Raw genomic sequence first — 19,836 nt, 5'->3', positions numbered from 1 at the left:
TGATTTCGGGTTTCATAAATATACTATTAATCTTTACCCTGGGCCAGTTCTCCAATTCTCAGTGTAAAACAAAAGTGAATGATGCTTAGAAATGACAAATGCAAAATAAAAGTATAAATCATAATATGTATTCCTAACTATGACTTTGATTAAAAATAATTTTAAACGCCTTCTTGACAAATTCTGTATGACTTACTTATATTCAGTTATATTGCAGAGAGAGAGTGGCACTAATTGATTTTTGGTTGATTACTGTTCTTATATCTGAACAATAAATTTGTATATCTAGTTAGGATTTTTAATAATAAAGAGAAAGTTACTGTGTGTCAGATGTCTAAAAGTTAAGAGACTAACTAATGCTCAATCCTTAAATGCTCTTTATTCCCAGTATCTACTTGTTATATTCTTCCGGTGCCACTCTTATTTCAGGGAACATAGTCCTGTCTGAGAAAATGTCATGTTGGCCACACATTACATTACCTAAATAATGTAGCCATCTGTTGACATACATCCAAATATTTTAAATTTTAGTTTGTTAATAAAATATTTTTATATGAAAATAATTCTAGTTAGGATAATTTAGCTAGAAGGAGGCTTAAAATGTAATCCTTAAAATGTTATAATTAAAAACCAGACAGTAAGCTATAATAAAGGTCTACTTTGTACTAAGAAAAAAGGCCTCTAGCCTGGCTGAGAATACTTCATAGCACTCCTGCGCACAGTCAGTTCTGAGACCGGTGGATATATTATCTCCTTATTTGTAGGAGATTTTATTTTAAAATTAATTTTAATTATATAAGTATAGACATGAATAAATTCTCCTTATAAAGAATACTAAAATTAGAGATCAGGCTACAATTCCTTGTGACCACCAGTTTTACTCCCAGTTCCCTCTTCAGAGTATCCAGGTCTTCAGATCCTCTTCTGTGCATATGTAGACATACCTGGTGCCTCTGTAGGAAATGTGAAATCCTCACCTGGGGTTTACCGGGGTGCTGACTCTGGTCATCATTCTTGTTCCTTCTGTTGACTCCTGACCTCAGTGTGCTGTCTAGTAGGAGCTGAACTCATTTCCTCTACTGGAACTCAGTCATCTGAAAATGAATTTCAGACCCCCCAAAATTATCTCTTTCTGTTCAGGTCACCAGTGACCTCTTAATTGTCCCATCTTGTGGATTCTGTTTTTGTCTTAATTGCTCCATGGCATTTGCTGTTTGTAATCCCACTTCCCGTATCTCTTCTTTCTTTATTTCTGGTCCCCATTCCCCTGTTTCTTTCTTCTCCTCTGGCCATTCCGTAACTGTCTGTTTTACTGCTCCTCAGCATAGCTGTACACTTGTCCCCAAACCCAAACCTCCAACCCAGCACACACCCCTGAGCGAAGAACAGATAATCCCAACTCTGTGCTCCATTGTGGGTGCCATCCCACACTGGTCGTTTCTACAGCAGGACCCACACTTGTGTGTGTGTCTCTCTCTGTCCCTCCCTCCCTCCTTCCCTCTCGCTGCCCGTTCTCTTCCCTCCCTCTTTCCCTTCTCTGTATCCCTTCAGTCCTTCGCCACTTTCTATCTAACAGGCCAAAACAGAAACCTGAGAGTTATGTTAGATGCCTCTGCTTCTTCATGCTGACACCTAATGGTGATACGCAGTTTCATCCTGTTAACATTTCTCACGTTTGCTTCTTCCTTCCCATTTCCCTTACAAAAAAGTGAAAAGAATCAGACTCCTATAAACATCCAAGCAGAGAGCTGAGTATATGATTTTATTTTTAATACTTTATTGTTAGGGAATGTTAATGAAGTAGATTCTAAACAGGTGTTCTTTTCTTTGAGGAGAATAGAGTAAGAAGTGAAACCAAAGTAAATGAACTGAAGAAGTATTTACTTTTCCAAGTCCGGAAGTATTATTGAGGGACGCTGTGGAGGCTCCATCTCTGGATGTTTTCTTCAGGAAGAGAGGAGACAGTGCCTGTCCAATTTTGGGGGGGCTTAAACGTTTACCTATTTGAAAATCAGCACTTAGGTGCTTCTTGGACAGTGATTTTCATTCCCATTCACTGGCTTTTAGTTTATTAAAATTCACATAGTCTCGTTCATCTGGTCTACTAATTAAGTTGCCTTCATATTAGGACAAAATGAATTTGTAGCATGTAAACAGTTGTGACTAAAATTGCTTTGATATTTGCAAACACACTTGCCCGCTCTGAGCTTTGGTTCAGATTGCTATCACCTCTCTCCTCACCTGTCTACCTGTCCAGTTCCTCCCCATCCTCTAAGGCCAGGTCACAGGCTGGTCATACACAAAGCTCTCAGATTCTTCTGTATTCAGCCTTGTGTTATACTTACCTGCATCTATTGGCTTTCTCAAGAAACTTTACATCCTTTAAAGGACAAGACCATATTTTATGTATCTTTTTATCCCTTCCAGAATCTAGTTAATAAATATTTGTGGTGTCAGTGGGTGCCCCGCGTTGAGTGTGGACTGCGGTGTTGGAATAGGTGAATTAAGAAATCGGGTGTCTTGCTTCCATCCTGATCGTCTTTATTTCCATGTTTCAAGCTTGTTTGACCCAAGTTAGTTTTATTATTTTAAAAGACCTTTATTATTATAAGGTAGAAACAACTCAAGAGTTCATTGACAGATAAATGCATAAACAAATTGTGGTCCAATACATACAGGGGAATATTATTCAGCCATATAAAAGGAATGAAGTCTAAGTGAAATAAGCCAGTCACAAGAAAACGAATACTGTGTGATTTCTCCTTACATGAGGTCCCTACGGTCATCTAAATCATAGAGACAGAAGGGGGAATGGTGGTTGCCAGGGTCTGGGGGGGAGAGGAAAATGGGGAGTTCTTTAATGGGTACAGTTTCAATTTTGCAAGATGAAAGTTCTGGAGGTTAGTTGTACAATAGCGTGAATGTACTTTACACTTAAAAATGGTTCAGATGGGGGCGCCTGGGTGGCTCAGTTGGTTAAGCGACTGCCTTCGGCTCAGGTCATGATCCCGGGGTCCTGGGATCGAGCCCCGCATCGGGCTCCCTGCTCGGCGGGGAGTCTGCTTCTCCCTCTTCCACTCCCCATTTGTGTTCCCTCTCTCACTGTGTCTTTCTCTGTCAAATAAATAAATAAAATCTTAAAAAAAAAAAAAAAGGTTCAGATGGTAAATTCTGTGTTGTGTGTGTTTTACCACAATTAAATAAGAGTGGTGTACTGATACAACATGGATGAACCTTTTTTTTTTCTTTTAAAGATTTTATTTATTTATTTGAGAGAGAGAATGAGACAGAGAGAGCATGAGAAGGGGGAGGGTCAGAGGGAGAAGCAGACTCCCTGCCGAGCAGGGAGCCCGATGCGGGACTCGATCCTGGGACTCCAGGATCATGACCTGAGCCGAAGGCAGTCGCTTAACCAACTGAGCCACCCAGGCGCCCCAACGTGGATGAACCTTGAAAACATGATCCTAAGTGAAATAAGTCAGGCACAAAAAGCCACATGTTGTAATATTCCATTTATATGAAATGTCCTGAGTAGGGAACTTGACAGGGAGAGAAAGTAGGTTAGTGGTTGCCAGGGATTGGGAGGAGGGGTGATGGGGACTGCTTAATGGGTCTGGGGTTTCACTTTGGGGTGATGAAAGTGTTTTGGAACTGGATAGATTTACACAACATTGTGAATGTACTCAGTGCACTGGATTGTTTACTTTAAAATCGTTAATTTTATGATATGTGAATTTCATCTTAATAAACTATTATTTTTTTAAAGACCCTTACACAGTAGAATAGTAGACAGTAAATATTTGCTCTGCCCTCTGTTTCCTTGATGTGGTAATCTAATTAATCCTGAGGTCTACCTATTTTTAATGATCGTGAGTCAGCCTTTGAGTGTTCTCTGTTTGTTCCCCTATGTAGGCACTTGATAGAGGAAGGGGGAGCGGACAGCAGGGGCCTTTATGGTATAGACAGACTCCTAAGCAGGAGCACCTGTCCTCCCTCCTCTCCGTGCAGTCTTCTCCGGATTTAGTGGCTGGTTTAGCATTCCACCCCCTTCTCCTACAATGGAAATATGATCCTGTTGCTCCCCTGCTTTCTGTGCTTCAGAGACTTCTGCGATTAGAATAAGGTTCTGTCTTGTTAAGGTGGCGCAGGAGGCCTTTAAACCCCTGCGTGTGTGTCCAGTTTCGTTTCTCGCCACTCCGAGCCCCACCCACTTTGAACCATGATTAATACTAGCGGTGTTCTCTGGGCGTACTGGGTGGGAACAAGGAACTGCTCCACTTCGCCTGCCTTTGAACATGTGACTTCCCCTGACACGAGTGATTTTGTTCACCACCCGATCCCCGGCACGCCTACTGTGTCATTCAAGACTGGGCTTAGCCCTTACTCCACAGAGAAGGTTTTCCCTGAGTCTCGGCCCTTCAGGCATCCCTCCCGTGTGCTCTCCCATCACCCTTCCTCATTCTCCACACATCTTCCTCCTCCCTGAGCATGTTGTGTTGTAAAGGCTCACTTTTCTCTTCCCTCCATAAAACTGTGAGTTCCTTGAGGAAAGGGGTGGTCAGTCTGCGCACAGCTTTCGGTACATCTGTGGGAATTCATGTTTCTTAATTTCGCCTTTTACTTAACTGCACAGACACTTAGTTGTGCTGGAAATACCTATGAAAATATGAACTATGTTATTGAAAGTCTTCACTTCTTAGGATGTGAAGACAGTTCCATGAAGGGAATGAATATCTTACATACTTTGTAACTCCTACAGTACCTATCGTATAGTGTTAGGAATATGATAGGGATTGAAAAATACTATAAAAATTTAACTTACAACACAAGAGCAAATATAGAAATACAGAATTTCTAATTAAATCTAATCGTCACAGCCATAAACTAATAGAGTTTTGCATGCTATGGGGTGTATATAGTCTGAAGTCTAATGTATTTTAACAGCTTTACTGAGGTATAATTGACAAACCATAATCTGTACATATTTAAAGTGTACAGTTGGCAAGTTTTTTTTTTTTTTTTTTACAAGTTTTGACTTATTTGTACACCTGTGAAACCATCACCATGATCAAGATAGTGAACATACCTGTCACCTCAAAATGTTTCCTTTTGGCCCTATGTAGTTCCTCCCTCACACCTCTCCTACTGTATCACACCCCGACCCTGTATCCCCAGGCAGCCACTGACCTGCTTTTTATAACTATAGATTAGTTCATGTTTCCTGGAGTTTTATATAAATGAAATCATATAAAATGTACTGTTTTTCGTCTGGCTTTTTTCACTCCGCATATTTACTTTAAGATTCCCCCAGGTTGTTGCATGAATAAGTAGTTCATTTTTTATTGTTGAGTGGTGTTTCATTTTATGTGTGGACCACAATTTGTTTATCCTGTCGCACACTGAAGGACGTTTGAGGTGATAACTTTTAGCTATTATAAGTAAAGTTGCTGTGAACATTCACATCCAAGTGTCTGTATGGGCACGTGCTTTCATTTCTCTTGGGTAATAACTAGAAAATGGAGAGCCTTGTGTATGCTTCATTTTTTAAGAAACTGCCAAACTGTTCCAAAGTGCTTATCCATTTTGCATTCTCAGCACCAGTATGGGAATCCTGGTTCCTCTCCATCCTCACCAGCACTGGTATAGACCATCAGTTACTGTTTGGCATTCCAGTAGGTGTGTAGTGGTATGTCTTTGTGGACTTACTTGCATTTCCCAGATGACTCAAGTGCTCATTTGCTGTCTGTATATCTCTGGTGAAGTATCTATTCACATCTTTGGCTCATCTTAAAAATTGGGGTTATTTTCTCGTTCCTGAGTTTTGGGTGCTGTTTACATATTCTGGATAAAAGTTCCTTATCGAGATATGTGATTTACAAATATTTTTCCCATTTGGTGGCTTGTCTTTTTATTCTTTTAACAATACCTTTCAAAGGACAGACATCCTTAATTTTGATGAAGTCAAATTTACCAAGTTTTCCTTTTGGATTGTACTTTTGGTATTATATCAGTATACTGAATTTTTCTCTAGCCCCAAATCACTTAGATTATCTGTGTTTTCTTCTAGAAGTTTTATACTTTTAGGTTTTAGGTTTTGTACTCAGGTATTAACTCTGTTTTGAGTTAATTTCTGTATATAGTATGAGGTATGAATTGAGATACATTTTTTTGCATATAGCTAGCCAATTATTCTAGCACCACTGCTTGAAAAGTCTATTCATTTTCCCACTGAATGGCCTTGAAAACTTCATGGAAAATCAGTTGTCCATGTATGTGTGGGTGTGGGTTTATTTCTGGACTCTATTTTGTTCCATTGATGTCTCTGTTTGTCTTTACATCAATACTGCACTGTCTGGGTTGCTGTAGATTGATCGTAAGACTTGAGATCAGGCAGTGAAGTCTGTTCTTTTTGAGAGTGGTTTTAGTTATTCTAAGTCCTTTGCATTCCCTGTGGCTTTTTAAATTAGCTTGTCATTTTCTACACAAATGTCTGCGAGGGTTTTGGATTGTGTTGAATCTGTAGAACGAATTGGAGAGGATTAAGATCTTTACAATATTGAGTCTTTCAGTCCCTGAACACTGTATACTTACTTAATTCTTTAACTTGTCTCTGCAAAGTTTGCATTTTTTGTTTAGGTCTTGCACATTTGATGCTATTGTAATGGTATTTCTTTAAAATTTTAATTTCTTATATTAGTTAATGGCTGGTACACAGAGATACAGTTGATTTGTGTATATTGGTCTTTTATTCTGCAACCTTGCTAAACTCACTTAATAATAGTATGTTTTGTAGATTTTGCTGAATTTTTGTTGATGATGATGTCTGTGAATAAAGATAGTTTTACTTCTTCCTTTCCAGTATGGATGCTTTAATTTATTTTTCTTGTCTATTGCACTGTCTGGAGCTTGGAGTACAGTATTGAATAGAAGTAGTGAGAGCAGACATTCTTGGACTTGTTTCTCACCATAGCAAGAAAGCATTCTGTCCTTTACTGTTAACTGGTAATAGCTGTAGTGTTTTTTTGCTTGTTTATTTTGGTAGATGCCTTTCACCAGGTTGAGGAGGTTTCCTTCTTTTCTCCTTTGCTGAGTTTTTATCGCGAACGGATGTTGGATTTTGTTAAATGCTTTTTCTGCATCTACTGATATAATCATGTGGCTTTCTTTTTTAGGCTATTAATGTGCTGAATTACACTGAGTGATTCTTGATTGTTAAACCAATCTTGCATTCCTGGGATATCCCCCACTTGGTCATGACATAGTATCCTTTTTTTTTTTTTTAATTTTTTTATTGTTGGGTTTAACTTGATAAACATTTGCTTGGGATTTTTGTATCTGTATGAGTGCATAGAGCTGTAGTTTTTTTTTTTCTTGTTAATAACTTTTTTCTGGCTTTGATTATGTGAGTAATGCTATCTTGATTGAAAGTATCCAGAAGTATTTCCTCCTCTTCAATTTGCTGGATGAGTGCTATATACTAAGTGTTTGTGTGTTGGAACTTACTCCCCAGTGTGATGGCATGAGGAGGTGATAGGTCATGAAGCCCCACCTTCATGGATGGGACCCGCGCCCTTAGGAAAGAGGCCTTGGAGAGCTCTGTTGCCCTTGTGCCGTGTGAGGGTGCAGTGAGCGGATGGCTGGCTGGGAGCCCCGGGGGTGCCCTCTGAAGACTCCAGCCCTGCTGGGGCCTTCCTACAGGGCTTCTGGCCTGCACAGCTGTGTGAGCGTGAGCGGTACCTGCCTGCTGTTCATATGCCCCCTGGCCTGCAGCGTCCTGGTATAGCAGCCCCAATGCCCCGAGACACTGAGGTGCTCCGGAACTGGGGTTGTTCCTTCAGCGTTTGATACAGTTCATCAGTGAAGCCATCTGGGCCTGGGATTGAGTTGCAGAAAGGTTCTAACAACAAATTCAGTTGCTTTTATAGATAGAAGACTGCTCAGCTTATTTATTTCTTCTTGAATGAGTTTGTTAATGTGTTTTAAGGAATTTATTTCATCTATGTTGTCAAGGTTTTTGGCATAAAGTTCCTTTATTATCCCTTCAGTATAGATAGATATATCCGTGCACTGCAGTGCTAATTACCTACTCATAGCTGATTTTAGTAATTTTGTCTTTTTTTTTTTTCTTTAATAGTATTGCTACTAGGTATGTTGATTTTTTTTTTTTAAGGTTTATTTTATTAGAGTGCGCGCACATGCATGGATGCATGAGTCGGGGGAGGGGCAAAGGGGGAGAGGGAGAGAGAGCTTCTCAAGCAGGCTCCCTACTGAGCTTGGAGCCCAACTTAGGGTTTGATTCCACGACCCTGAGATCGTGACCTGAGTGGAAATCAAGAGTCAGCTGCTTAACTGACTGAGCCACCCAGGTGCCCCAAGAGGTTTATTGATTTTTATTGATCTTCTCAGAGGACCAGTTTTTAGTTTCATTTATTTTTCTCTCTTCTTTTTCTATGTTCCTTTCATTGATTCACTATTATTTACTTTCTTCTGCTTATTTGGGGGTTTTTCTCTTATTTTTCTGCTTTCTTAAAATTGCAGCTAAGTTCCCTGATTTGAGATCTTCTCTATTTTCTAACATTGGCATTTAGCACTGTGAGTTTCTCTCTAAGTACTGCTTTGGCTACACGCCCCTGCGTTTTGATCTGTAGTGTTTCCATTTCCATTTTCATTCAGTTCAGTATCCTTCCAACTTCCTTTTTTATCTCGTCTTTGACTATGGATTATTTAGAAGCCTGTTACTTAGTTTCTAAATATTTGAGGATTTTCCAGAGAGATTTGTCTGTTAGTGATTTGTAATTTAATTCCATTGAGGTGAGGAAATACATTTTATGACTGGAATCATTTTGAACTTACTGAGACTTGCTTTATGGCCCAGAACATGGTCTATCCTCATATATCTTTGTGCTTGAACAGGTGTATTGTATTCGTGGGTAGAATGTTCAATGAATGTCAGGTCAATTTAGTTGATAATGTTACTCAAGTTCTTTGTATCCTTACTGATTTTCTAACTGTTTTATTGAGAGAAGGGTTTTGAAATCTACTAAAATTGTGGATTTGTTTATTTTTTCTTACATTTCTGTTTTTGCGTCATGTATTTTGAAGTTCTGGTATTAGATGCATAAATATTTAGGGCTATTATGTTCTCTTGATGAATTGACCCCTTTATAATCATGAAAATGATGATGCCATTCTTTATCCTTGGTAATATCCTTTGCTGTAATATCTACTTTGCATGACATTCATATAGCTGTGTCAGGTATTTTTTGATTATGGTTACATAGTATACTTTTTCCCATTCTTATGCTTTCAACCTGTTTGTGTCTTTATATTTAAGTAGTTCATGTCTTACGGATAATGTAGAGTTGGGTCTTGGTTTTTTTATCCAATGTATTAATCTTTATTTTTGAGTTTGGATGTTTAGACCATTTACTTCAAATGTGATTACTGATATTATTATGTTTGACTATAGTCTTGCTCTTTATTATCTATTTCTTCCCATCTCTTCTTTGTTCCCTTTTTCCTCTTTATCTTCGTTTTTCTGGATGAGCTGCATTAAAAAAATGATTCCACTTTACCTCCTTTGTTGGCCTGTTTGCTATACCTGTTTGTGGTATTTTTTGGACAGTTTCTTTCTGGTTCATAGCATAGATTTTTAACTTACCACAGTCCCCCTTTGTGTAGCATCATAGCACTTAGTACAGTGTACTAGCAGTGTGCTTCCCTTTCTCGCTTGCCAGTCTTTCTGCTCTTGTTATCACACATTTTATTCATACACGTTATAAACCCTATAATACATTGTTTCCATTTTTGCTTTAAACAGTGACCCTGAGTAAGATCATGACTTGAGGCGAAATCAAGAGTTGGATGCTTAACTGACTGAGCCACCCAGGCACCCCAATCTTGGTGTTTTTTCAGAGAACATTTAACTTACAAATCTATTTTTTATGACAAGATATGTGTCGTCTTCTTGGCAATCTTACATTAAAGCCGTGGATATCATGTCAGCCATTTGTGGGAGATGCCAGCACATACGGTTTATTGATAAAGTTACTTTAATGATCCCTTCAGTGTGTCAAGCTTTATAAACTCTTGTTTCTTCTTGCTGGTAGGGAACAGGAGTATGCTTGCTAGAAATCAGAGTCAACTCAGGTGGGCTAGCGAAGGTAAATTCTCGTGATTCTTATTGTAGGTGGAGTAACCAGCTCTTTCCTGAAATGAGGTTTTGTGCCTTGGTTCTTGTATGACTAGAAAAAGATCTTTATTCAAGGACTTATGCATAAAACATTTTAAACTGCATCATAGTGCATTTATTCACAGATAATCCACATAATATGGCCTATGCTTAGCCACTGCTTAACTAACTAGGCTTTTTGCCTGGCATATGTTTTACTTATCTTTTAAAGAAATGACTTCAGAATGGGAGTTAGCATTTCATTATTTGACTAGGAGAGTTAAATAACAGCATTTGATAATTGAATTTTTTTAGTTAGTAGTATTTTTAAATATGCTGCCTTAATACCCTTTTATATCTTTCTCCAGAAATAGAGATTTTGAAGTATTATACGTTTGTACAATAAGTGTTAAGTTAAAATTTTAAGTATTGTTACTTTTTCTTAAGTGTTGGTGCTTTTAACAAAAAAGTACATTTTACAGTTTAATTATTGCTGTGACAGACCTCTCAGATAGAAGTTTAAGAAAGTGATTGTTTAAAGTTTCTTGCTGTTTAGTCTTATAGAAGATTTTCAGAATTGAAGAACTGCATGTGTTGTCCAGAGTGATCTTTTAATCAGACAATGTTAGATATTTAAATTAAATTTGAAACAACAGCATCTTTAGAACTAATCTAATACTTTGTCTAGTGCTTTGGTGCACTGTAGCAAAAGGCTCCTGGATTTCTGTCTTTGAGGTCAACCTGAGATGTCCTGGGGACCAAACATATAATGAGGAGACTGCTGTCTGTCTAAAGAGTTACTTGGGGCCAGGGCCAGTCTTGGCCCTGACTCTCAGGATACCAAGTTGAATCCACCAAGAAATCCTAGTGAAAGCACTTCCCATTGTTCATAACACACCTTCCATTATCCCTGTGCTAAGCGCACTCTGCTCCTCACTGTGCTCAGTGTGTGGCACTGCTGTCCCAGTGTGGTTCATAGGCCAGGTTCAGGGTGGCGGCTGAGTTACTAGTTAGCATGTTCACTGCTGTCCAAAGTGGTTTGTCCCCCCAGCATTCATAGAATAGGTCACTGGGCTGTGCGAAGAAACCGTGAGAACTCCTATTTACCTTTATCATTATTAGTATTATTTTTAAGTCTGTCCTTTGTATATAATGTAAAAGCCAGTGAGTAGTACATATGTAGTTTTAAAATAATTAAATACACATATATTGGGTATATGTGTTCTAATTTTGTTTTTGCTAATGGTGGTGTATGATTAAAAATGTCTTGAGACCAGGTAAGACTTTCCTGGAGCATCTGGACAAGGGTTTTTATTTTGTGATCTGTCAGTTTTTCCATAAATCAGCTTCATCATATGCAAGATTTTGTGAGTGTGCGCATCTCTTTGTTTTTCTTGTGAAAAGATTATGGCTCTCACCAGATTCTCAAAGGAGTCTTTGGTCCTAAAGATCAAATAAACTACTTATCTGGGATCCTTGGGCTGAAATCACTGAAATGTGTTTTGGAAGGGCTGTATCCTGTCTACAGATGACTTCCTAGGTTAAATTAAATGGTACTTTGTTTGAAGAATAAAATGTATAATTAGATCTGTATTCCTTTTGACAAAGTAAAGTTTTTTGTTGATTTTTTTTCGAAGATTTTATTTGAGAGAGAGCACAAGAGAGTACGAGGTTGGGGGGGGGCGGAGCAGAGGGAAAGGGAGAGGCAGACTCCCCACTGAGCAGAGAGCCCGAAATGGGACTCGATCCCAGGACCCTGAGATCATGACCTGAGCCAAAGGCAGATGCTTAACCAACTGAGCCACCCAGGCGCCCCAGACAAAGTAAAGTTTTATTAAGGCTTTTATCTGAGAAGCTGCAGCCATGATTATTGCCATGACTCATGATATGTGGTCTTTGTGGCATATTCTCCTGGGGTCTGGGTCCCTTTACCTTCTTTAAAAAGATATTTTATTGTATGTTTTCATTAATCTTCTCTTTAAAATATTATGGTAGATTATTGTCTCTCAAGTTCAAATACACTGGCCCTGTGTAAATGTGGCCATAAAAGAACTACTTCTTAGGACGCCTAGGTGACGCAGTTGGTTAAGTGTCTGCCTTCGGCTCATGTCATGATCCCAGGGTCCTGGGATTGAATCCGACATTGGGCTTCTTGCGCAGCAGGGGGCCTGCTTCTCCCTCTGCCTGCCACTCCCCCTGCTTATGCTCTCTCTCTCTCTCTGACAAATAAAATATTTAAAAAAAAGAACTACGTCTTGAAACCTATTTTTGTGATACTTGTGGGTATGAAGGTTTTTCTGTTGTCTGTGCACTGCTTTTGTGGCGTCTGTCCCTATAACAGGTGATGGGATTGCTTTGGGTGGGGATGAGAGCTAAGTTCAAAAGTCAGCTGATAGAGTGAAATGAAGTTTGGTTACTCTTGAGATCCTTAGACCACTCAAAAAATAAAGGTGTACAGGATTTTGTTTATACAGTCCTTTATAGTTAAAATTTTATATGGCCCCAAGTAACTCTTTAGTTTCTTCCTTGAAGATTGTCAACAGTCCCATCATCTGTCAGCTGACTAACTACCTGAATGCTGTTTACTTATTTATTTACCAGTGGTCAGAAAAATCCTAACATTCACATATTCTTTCCTATAAGTATTTGGCCTAGGGCACATTATTACTGAATAGGATGACTTTTGGATTATTTTTTTGAATAAAAAGACTTGTTTTTTAAAATGTGTATAGGAAATTTAAGTAACTTCAATGTATATATGAGATAACTGCCTTTCTTGGTTTGCCATTTTACTCCACAAGCCTGTGGTGTCCAACTCAGATTAATAATGTTTTTATTCCCACCTCCCCCCACCCGCCAACCCAGAAAGGAATCACCCTAGTTGTTTATCTGTTTATGTAGTAACTGTTATGCATGTACAAGCATTGCTCTGGGCATTAGGATTGTAGGAGTGAAAAAAAAAGTCCCTTTTCTCATAGAACTTACATACTGGTGGGGAAAGTAGGCAATAAATAAACCAGAAAGGAAAAGAAACACATGAAGTAGCACATGTTACAAAGAAATGTAATTAAGATAGATAGCCATGGAGGGTCCAGCTGTTTTCTGTAGAGGAAACAGTTGCCCTTTCCAAGGAGGGGATGTTTGACCTGGGACCTGCATGGGGAGAGGGACCAGGCAGCGGGGAGGTGGGCACTTTAAAGGGCTGTCAGGTGTCTTTTCCGTCCTGTTTCAGTTGAGCACACTGTGCTCATTCTCTCCATGAGCTGCAGAGTGGATTTCTTGTCAGTGTAAGTGGAGTGAGTGACAAGGGACATTCACTCCAGCCTCATCACTTCCAAGACACTGTGACATGTGGAGAAAGTAGGTTAGGGCTGGCTGATGCTGTTCCACAAGGTAACAATTACATATTCTAACTAGGATCCCCACTAACAAATGAGAAAGTCCATGGAATTTGATCTGACTTGTACTTTATTTTGTAACGTTTTAAATATATTGTACTTGATTTTATTAAGGGTTATTTTATTTATTTTTAACAGGAATCACTAGATTTGATCTACTTGGAGACTTTGGAAGGTTTAATTGGCTGGGAAATTTCTATATTGTATTATCCTACAATTTGCTTTTTGCTATTGTGACAACATTGTGTCTGGTCAGAAAATTCACCTCTGCTGTACGAGAAGAACTTTTCAAGGCCCTAGGTAATCCTGAGGTTTATGGGTATTTTTCTCTCTTTCTGCTAATTTTTAATTTTGTTACTTGAGTTAATTTTAAATCTTCATCTGTTCATTTTTCCTACTGTGTGAAACCATAGAGGTCCCATTTCTGACCCACTACTTACTGGTTATGCTCGTGTGTGAAATTACCTTGTTAAGCCTCAGCTTCCTTATCTGTAAAATGGTGACAGTATCTTCTTCTCTCAAGGACTGTTGTGAATATTAACTGGAATATTTCTTGTAAGGGCCTGAGCAGAGTCCTGGCACATCATAAGAGCTCAATAAAATTAGCTCTTTTGTTGTTATGATGATGGTGGTCGAGGCAAGGTGAGGCTAATGGCTAGAGACTTATTATTTTTTGGTAATGGTACCTCTTACAATTTTTTAGTTACAGATTTCTTTTGATTACTTGGATTTTACAAGTATCAGACTGATCCATAATTCTCTTCAGTAAGCCAAATAACTCAGGATAAAAATATTAGTATTCTTGTCTTTAATATGAGAGAGGGCATTCATTATCATGTATTCCAAAAGTCCCATGCATTGTGACAGTCTTAAAAACTTTAGGTTTGGCTAAGGTAAAAAAAAAAAAAAGGGTATAAATGTAACTTATGAATGAGTTTTTCATGCCCACTTCAACATTAGCACTAAACATTTTATATGTTTTTATTTTATTTTATATTTTTATAAGTTTTATTTTATATTATAGGAATACCAGGGCTTTATAAATTATCTTGCTATATAAACCCTCTTGGGTTTGGAGTAATTTTAAATTTGGCAGTGATTTATTGTAGAAAATCCTAACATTAGGTCATTTACCTAACTTGACATCATTTGAATGCTTATACTCTGTATTCCATTGTGACTTTTAGCTATTGCAAAAGGCTACATAATGATTGATTCATTAAGGTCCAGATAACTTCAACCTTCTGAGCAACAATAAAGCTTGCACGCCACCAAGTTCTTCCAACACCTGTGATTGAAGGGATGACCTTTGGGAAGGAAAAAAGATTTCAAATTATCTGTTCATCCATATTTTATTAAATTCACCCTGTGAGGGGATGGCTGGTGCAATAGTGCCTGGAAATGAAAGTGACATCTCATTTCAGCTGAAGCACCAGATAATTTATGGATTTTCATGCCTAGGTTTCAGAATGCTGGCCAGGTTAAAATCTGCAAGGTGAGGTGGGAATTAGCAGCTCTCTGAACCAAATGTCTAAAGTTAGAACTTCATTTTTAAGCCCATGGTAGCATCAGTGAGATTAGTTAGCCATGATGTCAGATCAGTTCCCACTTACCAGTCCCTAACATGAGATGGTTGTAGATGAATTGCAGTAAATTTAGTTTTGAGTTAAGTATTCTGGATATCATCTTTCTGACTTACGGTGAAGTATGTTGCGTCGGCTCTTTGACCATAACAGGCAATAGAATTATCAGGACTTGTGTAAAACTAATAGATGGATTTGGTTTTTTGTCCAAATGTTTTCTGTTACTCTTTGGAATGCTTTAAGGAAGAAATGCATTATATGTAGAAAAAGATCCTCATTAAGTATATGTAATAATGTGTGAATGATCTGAGATCTTAAATCTGATTTCACTGGGAATCATAATTTGATTATAAAATTTAACCATCTCCCCCTCCCCGCTTTGTTTTGTAGTCTTTTTTCCTCTGCTGCTATGTCCATTGATAATGACAGTATTTGTCTCATAGATTATCTGGTACATAGTAGATAAAAACCAGATGGTGGTGGAGGTGATTGTTTCTGCAGAGAGAGACATTGTAGTTTCTTTTTTTTTTTTTAAAGATGCATAGCCTGTGCTGCACCCAAGTTTTAGAAGTAATCGTGGAAATAATCTATCCTCAAAGGGGATTCCTTTTCACTTTGGGCATTGATTACCCCACTGGTTCTCTCTCCACCTACTTCCTTCACTAGCAGGCCCTGTTTAAAACACGCTTCCCCACACCCAACAGCTGTGGGTTCCTATTGTCACTCCGTGGTTTGGCCAGAACTGTTGCTTGTGTTGGATTTCTTTTTTCCTTCCCATTCATCCGTCATAGATGGACTCAATTTTACCTTTTCTTTCATTAAGATATGCAGGTGGTAGAAACTTTAAAATTCAGAATGCTATGTTGACTCAAGAGCGTTATAAAATTGCTTAACTGCCAGGTAGATAAACTTGTGGAATCTTAGGGGAATAGAATCTTATCCAAGTATGTTTTTGATGTGTCACAAAAGTCTGAGCCTCATAAAAATGTTTCCTCAAAATCTTTTCCATAGATGTGCTGGTTATGTATTCTTGAACATCTTTGTGCTTCATCTTACTACTAAGTGCTGAGAGCTTTGGTGCCACATAAACTCTTACATTTTCTTTTATGTTATCCCTGTGAGTTGCACAGTATTGTTGTATATATCAGGTGCATTATGTAAATGACTGATGTATGATACAGAGGGAAACTAACATAATTTTAAAAGATAGTGAAAATTTTTTATTCTGTGAAGTATCTTTGAATAATGAAATATTTATGTTCAATTTATTCTTTTGCTATTTCTTCTCCTTTTCTATTTGGTCATGTTTTCCATTGCTTTTCCTCTTAATTATGTGCTTAGTATTTTGTGTGTCTTTCTGGATGTCTTCCTGTATGTATACTTGCATGTGTGTATACAAAAATGGGATCATACTTGTCTCAGGTTAGTTCCCCTGCTGGGAAGCACACTTTGGGGCTGGGACAAGCTTGCAGGAGGAGGTGGTTGAGAGGGTGCTCTTGGGATTGGTATGGAGGGCAGGAGGCGGGGAAGGGACTAACTGTGCAGAGGGAAGAAACCAGAAGCTTCCACGTGCCCCAGAGCTGCATGGAGTTGAGGAGAAGGCATGGCTTCCTAAGAGACAACTGTCTTCTGCTTAGGCCCCCAGGGAGCCTCAGTGGGGATAAGAGATCTTTCATGCTAAGGGGGGTCTGGCCAGCACATCACAGCTTTCGCAGTAACACTTGACACTCTGCCTCCTTAGCCCTCTGCCCACCCACGCAACAGTCCATCATTTCTCACCATTTTCTTAATTTTTCTGCAGGGCTTCATAAGCTTCACTTATCAAATACTTCAAGGGATTCAGAAACATCAAAGCCGTCAGCAAATGGGCATCACAAAGCACTGTGAGATACGCAGCAGCACTCTGCCATCAAGAGACCCGGGAGGCCCAACTCCCGCCGTCCCCGTCAGTCAGAAATGACGTGCACTGACTGGGCTTCACATTTAGGGCCTGGGCCTGGCAGCGCCATTTCTTTCATAACCTCCTAAGAACTTGGCTGCTGCAGGCCTTCTTCTCATTTAACTGTGTGATGGACCCCACAGTTCCCAGCCAGACGCAGGCTTCGTAGGGCAGCACATTTTTCTGTGGACACATTTGCTTGCAGCACTTGATACAGTCACCCATATGAGAATGTTAGAAAAGGCAACTTCGGGGCTTTCTAAGAATTCAGTTAAATCCCAATATATATTTTATTCAGAATGGAGAAGCTGACGTGAAAGGCATCCTTGGTACTTGGATGCGAAGTGAAGGCCCTGCAAAAATGTGGGTTTATAGATGCCATTACTCCAGTGGGTGCGTTGAAACAGTAGTGTGCAAATGCTATTTTTCACTTCCTTGAAGAAAAAGACAAAAGCGCGTAGTTCTGGTTTATGTTTCAGAATGATACTGATTGGACTTGGAGTCAAGAGAAAAATATGAAATTCTTTTGAAAACCTGATCCGTGGTAGAACACCACGGGAATACTTTCCACTGTACAGTGTAGTAAGCTACATGGGAAGTCTTATGTACTCACACTTCTCTGACCTCTTCTGTGTGTAGGATTCAGTGTTACCTCTCATAACATAGTTGCCAGTGTCGAATACACTTGTAACTTAGATTTTGCCTTATGGGCTATCTGTACGCTTGATTTTTTTTGAGCTTTTTTCCCAAAATCCCTCAGTTCCTTGTGCTCCTGTGTCCATTATGGAACTACAGATGCTCTGTGGTAGAAGCCCCTTCTGTCAACACATTCTTCAGGCCTTGGTTACTTTTGTATATGCCGGTTTAAACCTCGGATTTATAAAAGTACCAGTTTAACACCCAGGTACACAGTGTCAGCATTCATGAGGTAAGAATAGTTTTTCAGTGTTTCATGATCTGATAAATCATTCAGTTATGAAATTGTAAATAATTCTGGGGATGGCTTCTTGACTTTAAGTCCATTGAATAAAAGCTATAAAACTGTACTCTGTGTTACCATCCACTAGGATAGAGTACTGAAAATTGTGCATGCAGAAATAAGAGATGAGCCCCTTTGCACACACTTGGTAGTTAGGCAGTCTCTATAAATACGTATGTTCACATGCACTATGTGTATGGCAACAGATTGTCTGTGTTCAGACAAAAGTAAAAGAACATTTTCCTCAAATTGTTGAGCTTAAAGGGGTTTTTTGGGAGAAATTTATGAAAATCAGGCTGTATATATTTGACATAAAAAATTTCCACTTAGGGCCAAAATAATAAGAAAAGTTTATCTGTGTATTCCTAAGTTCCATTGAGTATACCTCTCCTTTTTTTATACCTCTGCATTTCCTTCTGAGCTTCTCTTCCCATTAAAATACAGCCCAGTTTTAAGATAAAAGAACATTTTGTGATTCTAAACAACACTCCGTAAATACCACCAGTCTAGCATTGGTGAATCTCTCTGCATAGGATCTACATACTGAGAAAATTAATAGAAACTGGTTCGTTCCTGATTTCACTGGTAATTACACCTATTTAAACATTAATTGCAAGCTTTGATTTTTACTGAAACTTGCTTGCAGGCAATCCATATTTTGAGCAGACTAGGTCAAGGGGAGAAGAAAAAGAAAGTTCTTTAAATAAAAGAGCATCGCTTGTAACTTACACTGGTTTCCGGGCACATCCGTAGGAAGTTCTTGGGTATTTGTAAGATGTCTGAAAATTTCTGAGTAAAATATTAAACTTTTCAATGTCTGTATCAATTCTTTGTTCATTTGAAAGTTTCTTTCCATCGGAAAACTTAGGCCAGGTTTGATTAGTAAGCAGTGAAATGTATTCTAAAGTCCTACAGCTGTTACTGGGTGCGTCTTCATTGCTTTTGAGACAGAGGATATGGAGGGACAGTTTTGAACCTTGGGTCTCAGATGCCTTTTATGGGAACAAATGCAGGTAGTTATATACTCTGCTGCATGATTACAGCCACTTCCGGGGTTCTACAAAGAGTATATTCCTGGTTACGTACACAGAGTCTTCCTCTTGAGTGAGGGACTTAGCAAATGCATGTGCTTCTGTTGGACACACACTGGAGGCTGGCTGCATGAGGCCATGACGGAAACTGGTGGCGTCACACTGAGGCCAAGCACTTGAAGTCTGGCAAGGACAGGCGCCCCTCAGGTCTTTGATTTGTTGCAGTTACTGTGCTAGCGAGGGAGGACGCAGATGGCCTGATGCCAGAGCGCCCTGTCCCCGCGGCCCCGGGGATGGCCATTCCGTTCTCGTTGGGGGGCGGGGTCTAGGTGACTGTGGGAAGTCAGACGCTCTGTTGACTCTTTCTCACCTTTGGATCAACTTTAAAGGGGCATTAGACACTGTAGTTAAAAAGTTTCTTGAGGAGACTTGGCCAATTCTTCATATTAATTGGTTCTGCAATACTTATTTTAAAATTATAAATTTTATAGGTTATAACATTTGTAATTTTTACTGGCTTTTCCAAGATGTTTCTTAGATTTAGTATTTACTTAGCTTTATATATATTCTAGATAAAAATAGACCTGCTCTAAAAGAAGAGACTTATGTGAGAATTGCACGCACACGCACACTCACGCACATACAGGTCAGCTCCTTCAGTGCCACGCTGAGAGACTGATTAGTGGATGAGCATGAAATCTGCTGCATGGTTTGACTCTTGGATGTATTCAAGGC

At 39.0% G+C, this 19,836-nt stretch overlaps 1 protein-coding gene across 1 annotated transcript in view; it reads left to right on the top strand.

The window, feature by feature from the left end:
* Positions 1 to 18,876, top strand: part of LMBR1 (limb development membrane protein 1) — a 105,358-nt gene extending 86,482 nt beyond the window's left edge. The window contains exons 12-13 of the mRNA XM_044919903.1: positions 13,708 to 13,869; positions 16,954 to 18,876. Coding sequence (XP_044775838.1) covers positions 13,708 to 13,869; positions 16,954 to 17,039 — 248 coding nt within the window. The 3' untranslated portion in view covers positions 17,040 to 18,876. The remainder of the gene's footprint in view (positions 1 to 13,707; positions 13,870 to 16,953) is intronic.
* The last annotated feature ends 960 nt before the right edge of the window (positions 18,877 to 19,836 follow it).

Source organism: Neomonachus schauinslandi, chromosome 12, assembly GCF_002201575.2.
Source record: "Neomonachus schauinslandi chromosome 12, ASM220157v2, whole genome shotgun sequence".
Taxonomy (NCBI): Eukaryota; Metazoa; Chordata; class Mammalia; order Carnivora; family Phocidae; genus Neomonachus; species Neomonachus schauinslandi.
The sequence above is the reverse complement of the archived record's forward strand: the minus strand, read 5'-3'. Positions and strand labels throughout refer to the sequence as shown.